This window comes from Gymnoscopelus braueri (assembly GCF_963280865.1).
Source record: "Gymnoscopelus braueri genome assembly, chromosome: 9".
NCBI lineage: Eukaryota > Metazoa > Chordata > Actinopteri > Myctophiformes > Myctophidae > Gymnoscopelus > Gymnoscopelus braueri.
The window spans coordinates 47,952,176-47,974,949 of record NC_137610.1 but is presented as its reverse complement, the minus strand read 5'-3'; the positions used below and the strand labels follow the sequence as shown (position 1 = coordinate 47,974,949).

General features: G+C 40.2%; 1 protein-coding gene across 3 annotated transcripts in view; it reads right to left on the bottom strand.

The window, feature by feature from the left end:
• Positions 1–16,609: 16,609 nt before the first annotated feature.
• The window catches only part of cerk (ceramide kinase), a 43,128-nt gene continuing 36,963 nt past the window's right edge, over positions 16,610–22,774 (bottom strand). For 2 of the 3 annotated variants that reach the window (XM_080436957.1, XM_080436958.1), the window contains one exon: positions 16,610–22,166. In XM_080436957.1, coding sequence (XP_080293083.1) covers positions 22,073–22,166 — 94 coding nt within the window. In that variant the 3' untranslated portion in view covers positions 16,610–22,072. The remainder of the gene's footprint in view (positions 22,167–22,774) is intronic. The other variant, XR_013933710.1, reaches the window with a different exon arrangement.

Genomic DNA, 22,774 nt, shown 5'->3' with positions numbered 1-22,774 from the left:
CGTAATGGTCTTAGATCTGTGGTTTTCAACCTTTTTCATGCCAAGGACCCCTAAATTGATACACATTTGGCCGCTGACCCCCATTTGAAAATGTTTTGTGCCAGGGACCCCCAGAAGTAAAGATATCAGTACATTTTCGCTTGAAAAAAATATAAATATTCAAAGATGTGCACTACACTTTTTCATGGTTTTTCAAAAATAGCAGATATACAAGCTCATAGCTGCTATTTTTGAATAGCCAAAGCTAAGTAGTTAAAAATTATTGTGACACTATGTTAACTAATTTCACTGGGGACCCCCTGGTAGTCCCTCAAGGACCCGGTTGAAAACCACTGTCTTAGATGAGGACCCAGAAGCAGAACCAAGCAGGCAAACCGATGACGTCCAATGATGATTCATTCACACAAAACTCTCAAAGTAGCAGACAGGAACACATAGTGACATTGACCATAATATGGCGAGCTGATACTGAACACAGGGAGGTTTAAATAGACACAGACTAACAGGACACAGGTGAGCACCGAGGACAATTAACACGTGATTGGCTGGAACTGAACAAGACACAGGTGAACTACAATTGCAACTAGACGCGTCGCAATTCAGGGCAATTGCAGAGTGTGGTTGCGCCGACGCGAGTCGCGGGTCGCTGCCGCCGGGACTCGAGGAATACGCTGGGAGGAATACCGTCGGAGGCTGCGCCAATTACATTGTCACGCAACTCCTGAGATCACTTGTGTTTAATTTTGAGAGGATTGATCCCCCCAACATATGGTTTTTGGATCAAAATGTTACATTTTGAGCATTTGTGGCGCCCCCTATGGATCAAAGTGGAAATACTTTTGGGGATTTGTTGAGTAAACCACACTTGACATGTGATTCAAATTTGGGATTGACTGGACGTTTTGTTCGTGATTTGTGGGCTTTTTTGTAAAACGGGCCCCTTCCGCTAACTTTGGAAGCCATTTACGGAAAAATTCTGTTTTGGTCCAGATTATCGCATGGGTCCAGAGATCATGTGTACCGATTTTTGTGAAATTTGGACAAAATATATGGGAGGAGAAGCTAAAAGTGTGTTTTGAAGAAAATTCAAAATGGTGGAAAATCTATCCTGACGCAAATGGGCGTGGCCTATATGGGGAGATGCGTCGTGACCCAAGGAATCCAGGGGAAAAGACATTTTGATTTTACGACCTACGGTTCAAGAGTTATAGGCCAAAACGTAAAGGGGGCTGTTATAGCGCCACCATGTGGCCGATTAGTGTAATTATTTTTTCAATAATTTCGGACTAAATTATGAACCTCCCCTCCAAATCTGGTAACTCTAGCTCTTACGGTTTCTGAGGAAAAAATACTTGAATTTGAGTTTTTTCACTTTTTCATTAAAGTGGATGGGGAAATTTAATGCACTAATAAATCAATATCAATAAAACTATGCAACCAATCTCTTAGCAAAATACAAGCACACGATTCCCGGTGAGGCCGGTCATTTTGACATATGGCACTAAATTGGGAAAAATAAACTGTGGGAGGAGTTACGATTGGAAATAAAGTTTATCTATATTAATAATAAAGCGCGAAGATATACTAATAAAGTACTCCCCCAGTGCCAGCAATTTTCGTGTTTTTTTATTTTTATATTTTGAATTTTTTGCATGAAAATAATTTGAAGACACATAATTTAAAGACGCAGCACAAATCCGCCACTAGAGAGCAGCACATGACAGCTTGATCAGGTCGTTGGGTCACTGTCAGCCTTCTTGAGAGATTAGACAGGGAAAAACATGAAAAAGGATGTGACGTCGTCCCAGAAGGTCTGATCGGCCAAAATTACGATGTGATACACGACGACTGATCGTCACCCAGACCATAGATTATAGAAGAGAACCTGTCCGTTTGTCTGTTATACCCTGTGAAAAAACGTTTGTTTACCTATTATGGACGAAAATGACAGGGGAAAAAAATCAAAAACCGGAAACGGAACCCAGGTCATGAAACCGGATGCAGATGTGGGTGAAGTAAGTGGAACTCGAAAATAACATTGAATATTAAGCAGCATAGCGCGATCAGAGATTAAACAATGAACGCGCGTCCAGCGCGTCAAACGCGTCGACGGCCAACTGGACAAAGTAGCTATTGACGCGTTATCGCGTCAAGGGCAGCAAGCAAATAGAGTCACTCTCTGCCTCTGCGGAGGCTACTTTCCAAGCCTTTTAGCTGAATAAAACAATCGATAGAAAGAGTCCAGTTAAACTGTGTTCAAACACGGTTTCTATGCTCGAGTGTGTGATGAATTGTGGAAACTCTGGAATAAAGATAAGTGTTGCAGACAAATAAAAACATTAACCACGTTGAACCCCCCCATACGTAAGCCTTGCCGAGTCATGTGGCCCACAGGGCAGGAGCCTATCTCCTGTTTCTGTAGCGTGAGGAAGTACACCCCCTGGACATAACGCTAGTATGTCGCAGGCAGTGGTGTAAAGTAACAAAGTACATTTACTCAAGTACTGTACTTAAGTACAATTTTGAGGTACTTTTACTTTACTGGAGTATTTCCAATTGTCTATGCTTTTACTTCTTACTCCACTACATCCCAGAGGCAAATATTGTACTTTTACTCCACTACAATTATTTGAACACTTTAATTACTAGTTACTTTGCAGATATAAATTATCACATTATAAAACACACATGAACCACTTTAGCCCTATTTTATTCCTAGGCTATTTGAAAATGCGACGCATTGTGAGCTTGTAGATCTGCTATTTTCAAACATTTTTGTACTTTTACTTTTGGTACTTTAAGTATATTTTGATTCCAATACTTTTGTACTTTTACTCAAGTAACATTTTGAACTCAGGCCTTTTATTTGTAACTGAGTACTTCTACATTGTGGTATTGATACTTTTACTTAAGTAAAACAATTCAGTACTTTTTCCACCACTGGTTGCAGGGAGTGTCAAGCAGGGAGGCATTGGGTCCCATGTTTATAATCTTTGGAATGACCCGGCCGGGGAATCGTGTAATCTCAGGACTAAAGATAAGTGTTGCAGACAAAAAACATTAACCACAGTGAACCCTGCATGGCGTTCCGTTCCTATTCATGGGGAGAACATTCGCCGAAAGCACACAACGTGTTGTTGTGAGCTTGTGGATCGGCTGCTTTCGGCAATGAGATTTGGTATATAGAGGGGGAAAAAAAGGAACAGACCTAGTATAGAGCCCTGGGGGACCCTGGTCAACTATGGGGTTAAGACCTGGGACGCATCTGTGTCATTTTTAGCTTTGAGCTAAAAAGCATTATTTTACACTTTGGCTATTCAAAAATAGCAGATATACAAGCTCATAGCACGGCACCGAGTGCCGCGCTACGAGCTTGTAGATCTGCTATTTCTATATATTTCTTTGAATATATATATTTTTAAAGCGAACATTTTTAACTAAAATCTTTGCTTCTAGGGGTCCCTGGAACAAAATATTTTGAGATGGGGGTCCGCGGCCAAATACATATCCTTTTTGGGTTCCTTGACATTAAAAAGTTTGAAAACCACTGACATAGCAACATAGGTTTTTTCAAAAAACCTGTTAGGATTTAGAAGACATTTTGTAGAATCAGCTTCAGGTCTTAAAGGGTTAATAGAGGGATCTTGTTGGCAAATTGTGAATGACTTCTTATGGCTAACACAGTTTGTATACACTCCAATAAACAGCGTGTCACGTCAATACCGTACCCAGACGTACAGTAGAGAAACTCAATCAATACTCTGCACTGACATGTGCTGTACACTAACTCAATCAATACTCTACACATGGACAAATTAAACTGCATCGCGCAACAGCTGACCACATGTCAGCATTTGTTTGATTTAGACCCGAGGCCCATAGAGTACAGAGGTCCTGACGTCAAGCGTTCATCCCCTGGGTCGTGGAAGTCATTTCTCTATGGAGAATAACATTGGGTCGTCTTAGAATCGTCTCATATAAGAATTGTGGTCCGAAAAAGAAACAAACTGTCTCGGCGATATTGTCAGGGAGGTGGCTCTGTATCGTTTATGATAGTCAGTCACTCATATTTGATACAGTCTGTTTCTGATGAAAATGTAACTAATTCGCCGGAAGTAACATTAGCGTTTTCTCACCGTCAGTTGATGCTTCACATCCATATGAGTCAAACCGCCGGGATCATTTGTTTATTTTTGGAACACAGTTCTTATTTGACGCGATATTAAACACTTCTATGGGAATTCAGAATGGGGGGGGGGGGGCAGCGACCCAGGTAGGATGCGCAATTTACGTCAGACTTTGGTGCTCTATTCTAAAAACGCCTTCTGAATCCTGACTTTTATGAAAAACATTGTCAACGTTCCAAAAATAGTAATAAATGTGTGTACGCACGCACGCACGCACGCACGCACGCACGCACGCACGCACGCACGCACGCACACACACACACACACACACACACACACACACACACACACACACACACACACACACACACACACACACACACACACACACACACACACACACACACACACACACACACACACACACACACACTATATATGCAGTGCCTGTATATCATCCCCCAAAGGATACATTGAGCAAACTACCAGGTCAGTGTGTTCCCCCAGACTAAACATATAATTAAACATATACATAAACATTTCTCTTCCTCCTTCCTTCCTCCAGGTAGGAGGGCCATAGTGGGCTTGCTGTTGGGTAATCACCTGCGCGGTGTCGTGCTGCTGGTTAAGCTACAGTACACCCCCATGAGTAATAAATAGAGTCCTCCACCAGCCTTGACTGCACAGCCACATTAGCTCAGCTATTTGGAGGGAAACGGCGGAACATTACACCTGCGGGGGCCTGCAGCCGATACATTTATCTTACCGACGCTTGAGGACAGTTCACTATGTGGGTCTCTGAAGTGGCGCGAGGGGCCGTGAAAATATATAGTCGTTGCTGTCGGGCCGGAAAAACCTTATATAACCAGAATTATCTGGCTCCGTTTATTCAGATTACTGTGACACAATAATGGACTACATTGTAAATGTAAATGAAGTCCAGCCCTCTGTCACACACTGTCCCTATATTTGACTGAACACACGAGACATAACTTACTGTCTGATAAGGTGCTGCACTGGCTCAGGGGGGGAATAGGACGGTTCTCGGTTGGTCTTCAACCAGCCAAAAGATTTCACATGTCTCCCTCCTTCTCTGCTACTCTGCCCGCGCAGAGTACAAAACACTGATGTTGGCCTACAAAGCAACCAAAGGTGTGGCACGCCCTTATCTCCAAAGCCTGATTCAACCCTACAACCCCTGCCGCTCACTCAGATCAGCGAACACAGGGAAGCTGTCAGAACCTTCCCTAAAACATCCGGGACGACGCTCCACACATCCCAGACTCTTGTCCCGTCCCTAAAACATCCGGGACGACGCTCCACACGTCCCAGACTCTTGTCCCTCCTGGCTCCATTCTTATATTATTTGACAATATGGCCAATGTTTGACCAGTTAGATTCTTTTTTATGTCGTTTTTCTTCTTTTTCTTTTTTGAGGTATTAAAAAGGTCTTAAAAGTCCTTGAATTGTCACTTTACTGTCATCTGGGGGGGACCCCCCCCCCCCCCTGGACGAGCTGTAGTGATCTGTAATGCTGTAATGATCTGTAGCTTCACTGTGACAGAATGGACTTCATTGTAAATGTAAATGAAGTCCCTGTTTGACTGAACAGATAAGAAATAACTGCTGTTTGATACCAGTTTTATATAGCGCTTTTATCCAAAGCACTTTACATAGATTGTGCATTACATTCACCCATTCACACACACATTCACACACCGATGGCGGAGGAAACCATGCAAGGCCCCAACCTGCTCATCGGGAGCAATTAGGGGTTCAGCGTCTTGCTCAAGGACACTTCGACACCAACTCTGGGGGAGCCCAGGATCGAACTGGGAACCGCTGTACCGGCCACTCTACCGATGAGCCACTGCCGCCCCAGGAAAAGTCTATATACGGAATTCAAAATTTACTTGAGTAAAAGTACAAAAGTATTGGTATCAAAAAATGTAGTTAAAGTACCAAAAGTAGAAAGTACTCATTATGCAGAATGTACCGTTTCACAAGTTCAATACAACATGAAAAATATTTTGAAAATAGCAGATCTACAAGCTCACCATGCGTCGCATCGCGACACATTGTGAGCTTGTAGATCGGCTATTTTCAAATGGCCGAAATATATATAGGGCTGAAGTGGTTAATGTATGTTTTGTAATAATAATAAAAATCTACAAAGTAAGTAACTAAAGTTTTCAAATAATTGTAGTGGAGTAAAAGTATAATATTTGCCTGAGATGTAGTGGAGTAGAGGTAAAAGTACTGAAAATTTAAAATACTCCAATAAAGTAAAAAATACCTCAAAATTGTAATTAAGTACTGTACTTAAGTAAATGTACTTAGTTACTTTCCACCACTGGTTGCTGCTCAAGTCAAGGCAACATTAAGGTAACCACTGGGCTACATCAGGCCAAGGAGGAGAACAATGGATGTGTCTTTGTGGAGACGATACACATGTTCAGATAGGCAAGGCAGACTGTTTGTTTTAGATAAAACTTTCCAACGGCAGAGACATTGTCTCGTAAAAAGTCTCCAATATTAAAATGTAAGTACATTTATGATAATGACGCCGTCTGATGAAATGCCATATAAGAGAGAAGACACTGAGCTGGTTTGACACAAAGCCCTGAGAAGCTCTTCATCACCGCTGACAAACAGCAGATCTCTAACACTATAGTGAGACTTGGAGGATTCATCCAGCAGCTCTTCTACATCAGCAGCTCTTCTACATCAGCATGGAGAAGATCAGAGTTTTCACCCTTCTGCTTCTGTGTGTGGCTCTGCTCACTGTCTGCAAGGTAAGAGATGATGATGAGGATAATAATAATAATACTAATAATACTAATAATACTAATAATACTAATAATACTAATAATAATTGTAATAATAATAATAATAATAATAATAATAATAATAATTGTAATAAGGGTAATAATAATAATAATAATAATAATAATAATAATTGTAATAATAATAATAATAATAATAATAATAATAATAATAATAATAATAATAAAAAAATAAATAATAATAATAATAATACTCACTGTGGTCTGCGAGGTAAGAGCTGATCGTCACCTGTTGAACTCTTGAAACCGGACATTTTAAAGGTGTTGGAAGTGATATTGTATGGCTAAAACTAAAAAGTTAAAGCTCCATATTCTGATGTTCAGTTACAGGGGTCTCTCTCCTAGCCTGGCATCTCACGTTCCTCCCCGGTATCAGTCTGGACGTCGGCCCATAGGGTATGAGAAATCAGACAATGATTTTGATGCTTTTCACTGTTGAACGGACAGCAGTTGAAACGCAGTCACTGATTGGCCCGATCATTTTCTGATTTCTCATACTCGCCCCCTATATGGGCCGAAGTCCAGACTGATACCGGGGAGGGACGTGAGAGTGAATCCATGTTATCAGTCTGGCCAATGCCAGGCTAGGTCTCTCCAGCTCTTTACTAAACCTAAAATATATTTTCAGGTGGGACATCAATTTCTTCCAATCAGGGGAGATAACCCTACGAAGATAATTTACCCGTTTAAAATGTATAGTGTTCCAGTTCCAATTTGTCAGGTTTTTTTTCCTTGTTTTTTTTAATCAATTCCAATTTCAATTGCTTAGGCTGTATCCTGTATGAATGAGTTCTCTCTCTTGATTGGATGAAATTGATATCCCCACTGAAAATGTATTTTCTGACTGTTTGCTAAAGAGTTGGAGAGACGAGGAGACCCGTTACTGAACAAACACTCTATAGCAATGATTACTATCACAATATAGAGCTATTTAACACTGTTACTGAACAAACACTCAGTGTTGTAAAGTAACTAAGAACATTTACTTAAGTACTGTACTTGAGTACAATTTTGAGGTATTTGTACTTTACTGGAGTATTTCCAATGTTCAATACTTTTACTTCTGCTCCACTACATCTCAGAGGCAAATATTGTACTTTTACTCCACTACAATTATTGGAAAACTTTAGATACTGGTTCTTTTTTTAAATTATTATTATTATTACAAAACATGCATTAACCACTTCAACCCTATACATTTTAGGCCATTTGAAAATACCCGATTTACAAGCTCACAATGCGTCGCGTCGCATCGCTGAGCTTGTAGATCTGCTATTTTCAAAATATTTTAATACATTTGAAAACTTGTGAAATGGGGCATTCCGCATAATGAGTACTTTCTACTTGTGTACTGAAAGTATATTCTACAGTTCATTCTGTCCAGTAACACGGGTCTCTCTCCTAGCCTGGCATTGGCCAGACTGATAACGTGGATTCACTCTCACGTTCCTCCCTGGTATCAGTCTGGACTTCGGCCCATAGGGAGCGAGTATGAGAAATCAGACAATGGTTTTGATGCTTTTCACTGTTGTAAGGACAGCAGTTGAAACGCAGTCACTGATTGGCCCGATCATTTTCTGATTTCTCACACTCGCCCCCTATGGGAATCTTTGCTTCTGGGGGGTCCCTGGAATAACATATTTTGAGATGGTGGTCCACGGCAAAATACATATCATTTTGGGGGTTCTTGACATAGACATATAAAGGTAGACGCCTCATTCGGCTCTGAAGCGTCTGTATCTCGGGCGCGCTTCCTGCTTCCGCAGGGCTGTCGTGTGCGTCACAGAAGCGGAAGTTCGGTAGGCCAATCAGAGGCAGGTGGGGGCGGGTCTTTTTGTAACCCAGCTCTTAACCCTTTGAGAGGCAGCAGCTGTGCGCAGCATCTAGTTAGTTGGAACTTGGCAAACTCCACACTCTATTTGTGAAATTCAAATAAGAGACATGGTCCTTTTTCATATCAAGGTCCATTATTTATTCAGCATTTGAGTCACGGAACACCGTTTGATAAGCTTTAGCCTCTCACACCCAAAACGTAGAATATGTTATCGTTCGATAAGATGTTGTCAAAATAACAATTGTTTACGTTCTCTAATTGTGTACTTGTTTAGTAAGTAATTCAGATGTTTAACAATTTGACTCTTGACAGTGTGAAATGTTATACTCAAGATTTAAAGATCTATAAGGGTCCATTTGGTTATCAACTCTCCATCATTTAGCTGGGTACCACCTGGAACCCCCTCAAGGACCACTGGTGGTTCCCGGACCACTGGTTGAGAACCATTGCACTGACAAGTCCCGGAAAAGACGCACTGTGATTGGCCAGTAGTCAACGCACTGTGAGCGCTGTGATTGGCCAGTAGTCACTTTGAGTGACAGGTTCCCTGCGGAAGACGGAAGAGCCGCCGTGTATTGCGATACAGGTCGCCCCAATGAACTGCAGAGGCCAATGAGGTATCTAGGTTTCTAATATCTATGGTTCTTGACATGAACAAGTTTGAGAACCACTGATTATAGCAACATAAGTGTTTTTTAAAAAACGGTTAGGATTTAGAAGACATTTGTAGAATCCCCAGAAGCAAAGATTTGAGTTACAAAAAAATATATATATATATTAAAATATTTGCAAAAAATGTCATGATTTAAAAAAAAAATGTAGATCTACAAGCTTTTTTTTTTGCCCCTCAACACCAAATCACCAAAAATGGCTGAAAACAGCAGATCAACAAGCTCACATAACATGTGGTAAACTGTCTGACTCTGATAACTTAAAATTCCTTTTATTATAGGCTGAAGAAGAGATGAAAGGACAAGACCACATGGCTTCTGTTGAGAAGAGAAAGAAACAGAAACCACTTGTAAGTCCTTTCAAATTAGCAGGACAATTTTAACAAATACACACGTGTATGTGCACGCACACGCACACGCACACGCACACGCACACGCACACGCACATTTCGTATATAGGCTATTTGTATTGTATACGACGCCAATTTTATTAATGACATTTTTTATATTTTGGGGCATTTCTAACCGTAAGCCAAAAATAGCAGATCTACAAGCTCACATAACATGTGGTAAACTGTCTGATAACTTAAAATTCCTTTTATTATAGGCTAAAGAAGAGAAGAAGGACAAGAAGGACAAAGAAGGACAAAGAGAGGAAGGACAAGACCACATGGCTTCTGTTGAGAATAGAGAGAAACCACTTGTAAGTCCTTTCAAATTACCAGACAATTTTAACAAATACACATGTGTATGTGCACGCACATGCACACACACACACACACATAGGCTATTTGTATTGTATACGACGCCAATTTTATGAATGACATTTTTAATATTTTGGGGCATTTCTAACCGTAAGCCAAAAATAGCAGATCTACAAGCTCACAACACGTTGCACTGTGATGCACTGTGAGCTTGTAGATCTGCTATTTTTCGGTGTGTGACATCGCCACACGACTACGGTAAGTATTACATTGGGAAAACTCGAACCCCAAGTTACCCCTGAACTTAAAGGACAACTTCACCCATTTTCAACTTATCTTCATATAATTGGTCCTCAGTAATGTTCATGATAAAATGGTAAAACAAATCTACTTTGTTTGTGTCTCATAGGAGGGCTGTGGACACTTCAGAAATCTGCCTACCAGTGACATCATCGTTGGGCAGGGTTTTTTTTTTCTCCAAGATTTTTATATTTGTATAAACACGAGAACAATGGCTTCCATTTCAGCATGTTAACTTTACAGAAAGAGAAAGCATGCCGTTTCTATTAGCTTGGATTCCCCATCGATGATGTCACTGGTAGGCAGCTTTCTGTACTGTCAACAGCCCTCCTCTGAGACTGAGTGAGGAGACAGAAATCAGGCCATATTATATGAGCATTAGTGAGGACCAATTATATTAATTATATGAAGATTATTAGAATGGGTGAAGTCGTCCTTTAACTTCTAAATGCCTAATCCTAAACATACACACTAACCTGAATCTTTTACTAAACCTTGTGAGCACCAGCAAAAGGCATTTGGTCCTCACAAGCGGTGGTGTTAAGTAACTAGGTACATTTACTCAAGTACTGTACTTAAGTACAATTTTAAGGTATTTTTTACATTACTGGAGTATTTCCAATCTTCAGTAATTTTTACTTCTACTGCACTACATCTCAAATATTGTACTTTTACTCCACGACAATTATTTGAAAACTAGTTTCTGGTTACTTTGTAGATTTTGGTACAAAATATACATTACTCACTTCAGCCCTATTATGTCGGCCATTTGAAAATAGCCGATCTACAAGCTCACAATGCTTCGCGATATGAGCATTGTGAGGTTGTAGATCTGCTATTTTCAAAAGATTTGTATATATTTTATACATTTGAAAACTTGTGAAATGGGACATTCTGCATAATGAGTACTTTCTACTTTTGGTACTTTAAGTACATTTTTATACCAATACTTTTGTGCTTTTACGCAAGTTTTTATTCCGGTATTTTACTTGTAACAGAGTACTTTTTCCACCACTGCTTACAAGCATAAGCACACACACACACACACACACACACACACACACACACACACACACACACACACACACACACACACACACACACACACACACACACACACACACACACACACACACACACACACACACACACACACACACACACACACACACACACACACACACACACAAATATATATTGCATAATATTGTAATCATGAGTATATATTATGGCAACATTTGTGTCTGTTTCTTCCTTAGTGTCGGGAAAACGAGAACTGTGACCACTGGCCCTGTAGTTGTGGTTGGGTTCGTGTCTGTCGTGACGGTTCCTGTGTTCATGCATAACACAATAACAATAACACACTCAAATAAAGCACAACAGAAACCAGCTGTCCGACTTAGTCGTGTTTGATCCTTTTGACATGTGTTTATGCATAATTATGCTTTATTTTGACGATAAAGATGTCTATTAATAAACAATTAATAAAACATTATAATCAATATTGTCTGTGGCTCTGCTTCTGTTTCAACACATTGTTGTTTATCACTAATCAGGCCTTTTCTAACATCTGGGAGAAATATCAAAGTACATTTACTCAAGTACTGTACTTAAGTACAATGTTTATTTAGGTACTTTTACTTTAATATTTCCATTTTTCAATATTGTACTTTTTTTCTCCACTCAACTATTTTATTTGAAAACGTTGGTCACAAGTTAATTTTGATTATTATTACAAAGCATCCATTAACAGAATTAAGTGCCATTTTATGAGTGGGCACCTAAAAATTGTGAGCACCACGTGTTATTTTTTTCCAAAAATATAAAATAATATCAATTTGGAAAATGGTCTGAACGTAATGTAAAGTATACATGATGTGAACATGCTTGGACATTTGACATTTGTTAAGGCCTAATATTTCTTGGCTATTTTCACTATATCTTTGCATGGAAAAGAAAAACAGAAAGAAAGATAGATAGACAAGTTTGAAAATGTTTGCCTATAGCCTACTGACATGCCCAAAATAGGATGCCAGGTTGGAAGAGGTTAATGGTTGCAGAAAACACGTGTCTACTCGTATAACATGTGTCACATGATACTATGCAGATGTATGTTGTGATTAAGATGCACTCAGCGCTGATCTAGAATAAGATTACTCTGCAAAAAAAGAACAATAACGATATACAGTAATGACTGCTGAACAGTACAGTACCGTATAGAGAGCTCACACAGCAGTAGCGCCTCATTTAACTACAATACCATGCTGGGACTGGCTTTTTACAGTGCATACACACACATTATACAACACCGCTGAATCGGCATCACATAAAAAACATGTTCACACGCACAACGAGGACACACACACACACACACACACACACACACACACACACACACACACACACACACACACACACACACACACACACACACACACACACACACACACACACACACACACACACACACACACACACACACACACACGCGCGCACGTATATTACTACACTTGTGGGGACATAAAGTAATCTTAGGACGGCATTGAAAATAGCAGAAAAATAGCAGATATACAAGCACATAGCACCTTGTGCTACAACACGGTGTGAGTTTGCAGATCGGCAATTTTTCCCCGACGCATTATAATAACTATAATAATTATAAAATAGGATAAAATATAACCCCAAGTTCAAGCCCTAAACCAAACCTTTAAATGTCTATTCCTATAACCCTAACCCAAACTGAACCTTTTTTTCTAATTAGCCTACAAGCCTAACTCTAAATGTTTGTTTTTAATCATAAGACAACCATTTCTCTTGTGAGGAGGACCAGGAAATTGTGGTCCTCACAATGTCAAATTCTACTATACTTGTGAGGACATTTGGTTCCTCACAAGTATAGTGATACAAAAGCACACGCATGCGTGTGCGTAACACACACACGCACACGCGCGTACAGTTACATTATCCCTTCAGGAATAATGGCCCCTTTCGACGGGAACAAAAACACCAGTGAATCCATAGGGGAACGTTTGGCCCTTTGCTGGCGTCAGCAGCTCTCTCTGGTTCTTGTGTTCCTCCTATAATACTTCATAGAAGGGAGAAGGCATCAATGACGGGGGAGGAAGCCACCTTACAGTATTAAAGCCTTCCCCACGCTAAGCACCGTACAGTGTGCCAGGTGGATGAGAGAGACTCTCACTTCACAGTAAACACGGATGCTTGTGATTGTCTCTGGCACAGCACCAGTGTTTATGTTTTGTTTTGTTTTTTTACTGAAGTAAAAGTAGCAATACCTCATCGTAGAAATACTCTGTTTCAAGTATAGGAATAGTCCTGCGTTCAACATTGACTTGAGTTAAATGTAATGCAGGCGTCAAAATATTTCACAGATCTACAAATAGCAGATCTACAAGCGTCACGTTGCAGCGTGTTGCGAGCTTGTAGATCGACTTTCTTCAAATTGCCAAATTATATAGGGCTGATCATTTTTTTTAAATCTTGAAAGTATCAAACATTTTCTAACAAAAATCTTCTCTTCTGGGGGTCCCTGCCACAAAAAAAATTTAATGGGGGTCCGCGGCTAAACACATATCAATTTGGGAGTCCTTGGCATGAAAAAGTTTCAGAACCACTGTGCTAAAATGCCTACATCGTAAATTGTACGTGAGTACAGGTACTTGGTTACTTTCCCACCAACACCGCTTCACAAGGCGGATGCTTTTGATTGAAGCTGGCACAGCACCAAGCTGTTGACTTTTGAGCAGACGAGCTTTAGAGGAGGTGGAAGGTACAGTAGGCCTCGGTGCCGCGCTGGCAGATTAATGGGGAGCGTTTGTGCCGAGCTTCCAGGATCTACTGGGGGATGGATGGGACTATAGCAGCCATCTGTTTGATTGCAGCTTATATGGTGGACCTGTACTGTACTGTGTTATACTGCACTGTTCTCCACTAGTCCGTCTAACTGCCTTGTAACGAATGCTTCCGGAGGCCGAAGGGTGTTGCAGAAATCGTTGCAGTTGGGTTGTACCTTGAACCTTGTATGTTCCGAAATGTTTTACTTTTCAGGAAATGGGTGTGTGTGTGTGTGTGTGTGTGTGTGTGTGTGTGTGTGTGTGTGTGTGTATGTGTGTGTCCTCGTCGTGCGTGTGAACATGTTTTTTTTGTGATGCCGATTCAGCTGTGTTGTATAATGTGTGTGTATGCACCGTAAAGCCAGTCCCAGCATGGTATTGTAGTTAAATGAGGCGCTACTGCTGTGTGAGCTCTCTATACGGTACTGTACTGTTCAGCAGTCATTACTGTATATCGTTATTGTTTTTTTTTTGCAGAGTAATCTTATTCTAGATCAGCGCTGAGTGCATCTTAATCACAACATACATCTGCATAGTATCATGTGACACATGTTATACGAGTAGACACGTGTTTTCGGCAACCATTAACCTTTTCCAACCTGGCATCCTATTTTGGGCATAGCCTATCATTATAGGCAAACATTTTCAAACTTTTCTTTCTTCTTTTCCATGCAAAACTATAGTGAAAATAGCCAAGAAATATTAGGCCTTAATGTCAAATGTTGCAATTTTTGAGTGACACTCTTGAACGACAAAGTAGGCTATATATGGCATTCATAAAAACAAACAAAAATGAAACATTGAAATATGGAGATACAAGGTTTCCGCCACGACGGCGATGGAAACGCCGCCAGAGAGTCCTCGCGTCGCGGGGCGCCGGCAGCGGATACTCTCTAATTGCACAGGCGAGCGGGAGGGCTGGTCAATATGCCGCTGGCAAGGATGCAAGTGTTGTCCTTCAAATCGGCCATTTTGTTTGGAGGATTTACGGGTATAACGTCCCCCTGGTTGCTGAGCTTATTAAAGCACAGCAGCTGCAGCTGCAGTGCACACTATAAGGAATAGAAGGTTCCATGGTATTTCAAGCAGCAGCGTTGAATTAATGTGCTGTAACGTTAGGATTGTCAGGATTACTGTCTATCTAGCAGTAGTCTCTCAAGAACAGATTCTGCTCTCCGCTTGAATCTGTCGGGGGGGTTCGTCATAACGTGTACGCACTGGCCTATAAGTGGGCGTGCCTTCAGATCAGGAAGCAGGCCGCGCTTTACCCAATCAAATGTAGTGGGCGGGATTTACTGTCTGTGCTCTCGCTTCCCACTAAAAACAAACGGAAACTCATTTAACAATAGCGTCCTCGGAGCAGACAAAACCACGGAAAGATATTCACATTTTAACTTGCTCTTTCATCATAGAAACAAGTGGGCTTATAACCAAAACGATCCATGTTCTCTGGGAGAAGTGGTGTTAGTGTTCCGTGTAGAAATATTGTTAGTGGGAATGAAAACATAGTCGCACCACCGGAAGTGAAAGGCTGAAGGCAGACCAAAACCCCGGTTTCCTTGCGCACGGGTACTACATTGAGCCCCCCCCCGAGAGCCAAGTGAAAGAGTAAAAAACAGCAAAGGGTGCTGTTTTTCTTTTTTTATTTGGCTTTGGGTTCCCAGATTGATCTAGCAGTGGTGGAAAAAGTACTCAAATGTTTTACTTAAGTAAAAGTAACAATACTGCAATGTAAAAGTACTCTGTTACAAGTAAAAGTACGGAATTAAAAATGTACTTGAGTAAAATAACAAACGTATTGGTATCAAAATGTACTTAAAGTACCAAAAGTAAAAGTACTAAAATGTAGGCTACTGTCAGAGTGTGAGAACCACTGATCTAGTATAAGAAGCGCCACACCCGAATAATGCCTGAAAGTAACAGTCACAAAGAACATTGTTAATGTTTTCAGTTAGTTTTCACAACACAGTTTCAGTTAGTTCAATTGTTTTATTACTATATTATTATATATATTATTTAAATTTTTATTTCAGTTAACTAAAATGTTTCAAAAACGATTTTACTTTATTTTATTTTATTTTATTTTGTATTAATGGCTTCTATTATCTATGCTTCCAGGAATAGAAAGCCTGCGGCTTCTATTAGCTTGGCTTTCCCATCGATGATGTCACTGGTAGGTGGAAAAGAGGAAAAGAATAAGAATGGAGGCTAGAGCCCAGAATGTAGTCACGTGGCTTACTTTTTACAACAAGGTAATAAACCAGACATTGCCATGGTAGAGATCCAGCATCTTTAATGGAGAAAACAAACAAAACAGAATCCAAGGACAGTACGACAAAAACAAAATAGGTTCCTTCATCATCAGCTACACAGATCACACAGCACTGACAGTGTCTTAATGGTGAGTGTTGGGATTTCACTTTGAAGTTTGTGTACAACACAGACCCGGCGGTTTCCCAACCTTCTCTGGATGGGAATCGCTGACGCAAACAAGACATTTGAGGAGCTACAAAGACAAGAGTATAACATATAATCATGCTGCTTTGCTGCTGAAATGATACAGACACTTTGTTTTCTAGCCAGCGCAAATCGAATCCACTTGACTAGCCAACATTTTCCACAGTCGATAAGGTGTACATTATTGCACACACGCACACGTACACACACACACACACACACACACACACACACACACACACACACACACACACACACACACACAGACAATCCCCTTCTACGCCCGGTCAGATGAAAGACATATTGGAAAAAAAACTGCTTAAGGAGTCGATAGCAAGCAGCAACGTGTCAGATTTACTGGCTAAACTGATGTCTGTCTGTTATCTGACTATAGTCAGAACACTGCTAACCTGTCCTACTGGAGAAGAATAAAGTTGATAAAAGACTGTCTGCTGTAGTCTTACTGAAGCTACATTGTTGTAAGTGAGCGCACAAGAACCAGGCCTAATATGAAATGGAAGAGGAGGCTAAAGGGAATACTATAGAATTAATGCTATTGATATTATAAGGATATTGTAGCAGCCTCAATTTCAGTGTAATGATGAAAGACAAACATCCCAGAAGCAACAGCGCCCTCTATCAGTTCCAAGGTCTGAAAACTAATAAAAGTCTAAACAGTGAATGGTGGACAAAACTGCATTGTTATTAGTGTGCATCTTCTCTTTTTTTAAAAGATAAATTACATAGATTCTGAAAGCAGTGGGTTACTTGTATTAACTGTAATAATATTACTTGTAAATGGTAATATATTTTAAAGTAATATTATAACACAATGTCATTAAGTTATGTGCTAATTATGTAATTTAAAAATATAGTTCCTGGACAAAGAAGTACAGCAATCTGACATCAACATTGGAGCTACATCACAGCAACAGAGATTAGGGTTGCCAACTACCTGGAATTCTTTCTAAGAAAAATAAGGGATGCCCAGAGAAAGAAATAAAATCTCACCCTAAGCCTATATTATGTACAGTTTTTTATATACTGTATTAGCCCCTTGAACCCCAGCATCCATATTCTTGTGTGTAGACAGAAACTCAGGTCCAGTTTACCAAGTCTAGAGGGTTTAAGTGTACCTGTATTATAGTGTATATGTACTGCATGTATATGAGCTGTTTGAACTTGTAAGATTGTCATTGATTGATTCCCCCAAAAACGAAGGAACAAAAGTGTGTCCCCATTATCAGTTTAATAAGGGACACAAGGGTTCGATTCCTTATTTCAAGTGGGACGGTTGGCAACCCTAAATAGAGATTATTGGTATTTTGGTCAGGTATACAGTATGGACACACACATGTTTAAAAACCCTGTGATTTTGATGCAAAAACAAGCACATGCATGTTGAATTGCATCATGAATTGCTACCTTTTCCCTCACATGCAGCAAGGCCAGCTTGCAAACAAGGGGAGGGAGGGAGGGAGGGGGGGGGGCAGGGTCATCTGCACCTTACACAATACTGGCTCTTTACCACTTCCAAGAACTAAGCGAACCACGCTGTGCCGTGAAAACATATTTCACATGTTCTTCTGAATTTGTTGTTTGTTTGTTTGTTCAGATAGAGAGGTTCTCAGAACCTAATTTGGGGCCCCATGCTCGGGAGGTTGGTACTATAACCTTGAGTTCTGGGAGCACCGGAACTCTTATACATTTACTTTAGAGGTGGGACAAAGTCACTGTTTTTGGCGAGTACAAGTAAGTCTCAAATCTTTGCTCTCGAGTCCCGAGTCAAGTCAAAACAGTCCTGAATCTTTTTTTTTGTTTCGAGTCCCAAACAAGTCCTATAAGCTTGTTGGAAGGTCTCAGGTGACTTGAAAAGAGTTGAAGTCTTTTCACATCAAAGGGCTCAAATCAAGTCATGAGTCATTGTCGTTGAAGTCTAAGTATTTCTTTTAAAGTCTAAAGTCGTCCACTTTGTGACTCGAGTCCAAGTCGTGTCTCAAATCCAAGTCTCAAGTCCACACCTCTTCTTTATACTTATTTTTAAATAAAACATTTTAAAATTATATATATATTTTTCATTTTTAGTACCTCTCCCTTCAGGGGTGGCTGTGGTTATAATGGGAAACCAGAACAGAACTTCATGGGTTCTGGAAACGTTCAGGTTATGCAAGATTGTGGGTTAGGTTCCACTTTGTACTGGAAAAGAGCCAGCATGCGTTTGTTGAGCAAACCAAGAGATTTGGAATGGAGAGCAGCGCCTCAAAGAGCACCACTAGTGCAACACATATTTCAACACTAATGGTTTGACAGCTATTTCAGACATTTAAGAATATCACTATACGGAATGATACTGCAGCAATAATAGAGCTAGCTGGCCTTGGTTATCCCTACTCTAATTTATTTTTTATCAGTCAGTTCTTTTCAGTTCACACACAAAAACAAAAAACTGACACTGCATTGGGTTTAAATGGTCCATCTGACAACCAAATGAGCAGTCCTTCTCCACTGGCAGGGTCAATGCTCATTTTGTTGTAAATCAGAGCTTTCTTTTTTCTTTTTTTAGTCTTTCGGTGCAATTTCAAGTCCAAGTTACAAGTCATTGGGGACAAGTTCAAGCCAAGTCACAATTCTTGATTTTCACAACTTAACACTTGAACCCCAGTGTCCACATTCTGGGGGGGAACATTCGCCAAAAAATAGCAATTGTGAGCTTGTAGAGCTTGTGAGCTATTTTTGGCGAAGAGATTTGGTGTAGACAGGAAAAAGTGGTCAAAGTACGGTCGCAACTCAAGTCCAGATCTCTAAGACTACAGGGGTATAAGTGGTTAACCCATTAAGACCGGGAACGCATCTGTGTCATTTTAGATTTCTTTGGCTATTCAAAAATAGCAGATATACAAGCTCGTAGTGCGGCACACAAGCTTGTAGATCTGCTATTTTAGAAAAATCGTGAAAATGTCTGCAAATCTTTGAATATATATATTTTTAAAGTGAACATTTGTAAGTCAAATCTTTGCTTCTGGGGGTCCCCAGAACAAAATGTTTTGAGATGGGGTCCGCGGCCAAATACATATCATGTTGGGGGTCCTTGACATGAAAAAGTTTGAGAATCACTGATAGCGACATTTATAGAATCGGCCTCAGGTCTTAATGGCTTAAGTGTGACTCAAGTCCAAGTCAAGTCACAAGTCAGGATTTTCATGACTTAAGTCCGACTCACTGAAGTCCACATCTCACGTCTACACAGCTGTAATTATGAAAACGCTACTGAAATGCTGTTTGATTACTATTTTGTTGAAAATTGAAGGTGATATTGAACCCATTAAAAATAGTACAAACTGACTGGATGGTGTCTGGTATCACTTAATCTGGGGTCCTTTCTTTACAACTCAAATGAAATATACTACTTAGTCAATACAAAAAAGAATCATGTTTTTGCAACCTAAAACACAAAATTAAACCACAGGCAATTGTTACTTGACACGGTATACTTTGATTTGTAGCATCATAATAATAATAATAATAATAATAATAACAAAATAAAGGTTTTAAACCAAAATGTGCAAAACATTACATAATTATTAATCTACTTTTCTGCTGTACCTAAAGTCATACTGTGCAACATTTTCAATAGTTTTTAAAACTATCGCCACGTAATCACTTCTCTAAAATACTGGTTTTTAGTGATGAATTTCTCTGTGAGTAAATCACAGTCAAACAGAATATCGTCGCTGTCTGGTGGAAACCTTGTATGTCCAAAACGGCCCCTTTTTTATTATTATTCAAAATGACATTTTAAAATAGTGAAAATTGCCGATCTACAAGCTCACGCGTTGCGAGCTCGTAGATCGTCGATTTTCACTACTCTTGGGCGACGGTCTTGTGCGATGAACTGCAATATGGAGATACAAGGTTTCTGCCCGACAGCAACAAGATGCTGGAAGGACCACGTAGCAACCAGAGGTGTCGCCCAAAAACACTCCAAAAAGTTACAAAGTATGACTTTAATAAATAAAAAAACACTTATTTTATTATATTTGAAACACTTAATTCACTATTATTACTCTCAAGCAGCAGACAGGCTAATGTGCAAAAATGTCAGTTTAACAAATATTGACAAGTATTGCACTACTCTACTGTTACAAATGTCTTTCATAACTGCGTTAAAAAACAAAAAACAAACAAAAATATACCCTCAAAGAATGAGGGAAGATATTACTGCATTTGACAAGAGTTTAGGGGTCAAAAGATTTTAAGATTATTCTTTACATCAAAAACAAGGAGGGTCAGGAGGGTCACACTCCATAAAAGTCCATTCTTTTCCTGTGTTATTTCCCCATGCCTCAGGTAAAAGGTAGCCTCGATCTCCAGGCTTTTATTGTTTAGTTTTGCTAAAAAATAAAAGCCTGGACCAGCGCGTCGGTGTACCCGGTATGAGGAAGTGTTCATTTCCCCAACCAACCAGAGTGCAGTGGGCGTCGCTCGTAATGTTGTGTTAACGGGGCGGGGGTTGACGGACAGATCGGTGAACCAATGGGATCAGGCGCAGTCTCTCTGCGCCTCTATACACCCGCCCCTCTATACACGAAATCAGGAGCGTTGGTGGAGCCTAGGTAAAAAGGTGACAGACCTTATTGGCTATCCGGCAGCCGTCCAATCAGTATAAATCTAACAGCGATGAAAAGGCTGGATTATAGCCCGAAAGTCTGTCTGTCACCTTTCCTGAAGCATGGGGAAAAACATTTATTTTATTTCCGAGTGCGACGAACCTCCTTGTGTTTGATGTATTTGTAACAGTTTATTTGTGACAACGCACCAGAGGGGTCCAAGTACAGATCTCTGGGGGACCACCGCGAAACAAAGTATATCGCGTTTTAAGCAGTAAACATGTTTTTTAAGTATTTAAAGGGGCTGATTAGGTATTCAAATTAAGTGAGACACCAGACACCATTCAACCTTCATCCCTATCACACGCAACCATGGGGCTCGCACCAGAGGAAAAAAATGGAAATATGCTTATTTTTTTCTTTTTCTGCGCCACTGGCGGTGGCTCTCAACCTTTCCTGGAGCAGGGGGGCCCACTTGAAAAATCTCAAAGGCGTTCACGGTCCACCCATCTGACCACTTAACACGGCAGCCGATAAGATACAACCCGGCCCACAGGTTGAGAACCACTGCGCTACTGGAATAAAAAATTATTACACATTCCCTCCTGTGACCTTCTCCAAAAACGCAGTTTAAGACATTTCCAGTGTCTGGGGGTGGGGGGGGCATGGGGTTTTTTATATTGCACACGGGTTGTTGGTGGCGAGGTCTTCGTACACCGCCGGCTCTTCGATCCCTCGAGCAAACAGCTGGATCAACTGGCAGTGCACTCTGGTGTAGGGGGAGAGAAAAAGAAAGGAAGAAAGACATATTAGGACAAAATCTGAAATTCGGTTTCAGTTTATTTATTTATTTATAGTGCAACATCACCTCGAGGGGGTCTCTGTTCACTTCACAACAGGTCATACAACAAAAACACAGAAGCAAAGAAACACAGTGAAACGTGCCCGCACGTATGGTCAAACAATCACCAATGCGCCAGACAGTGCACGGCTGAAAATTGTACAGATCAGCAAAAAAAGGAAAGAACATCCACAGTGGTTTTTGATCCCAGAACTTTCGTTGGCAGCAGTGGTGAAATAAGTACGTTTTTAAGTTTTGTGGGTTTTTGTAATATCGTTGCTGTTGGGCAGAAACCTCTTATATTGTAACTTTGTGTTTTTTTTTTTTTATCCATGTCCTACTTGATCATACTACAGCGTCACACAAAAGCATCACAAATAGCTGATCTACAAGATCACAATGTGTCGATGTAGATTGGCTATTTTCACTATTTAAAAAAAATATATATATATATATATATTTAAAAAAAAAATGTTTACATGTTTTTTTAAATAGTAAAACATGCCTAAAAAGTTTATGCATAAGGGATAAGGCGG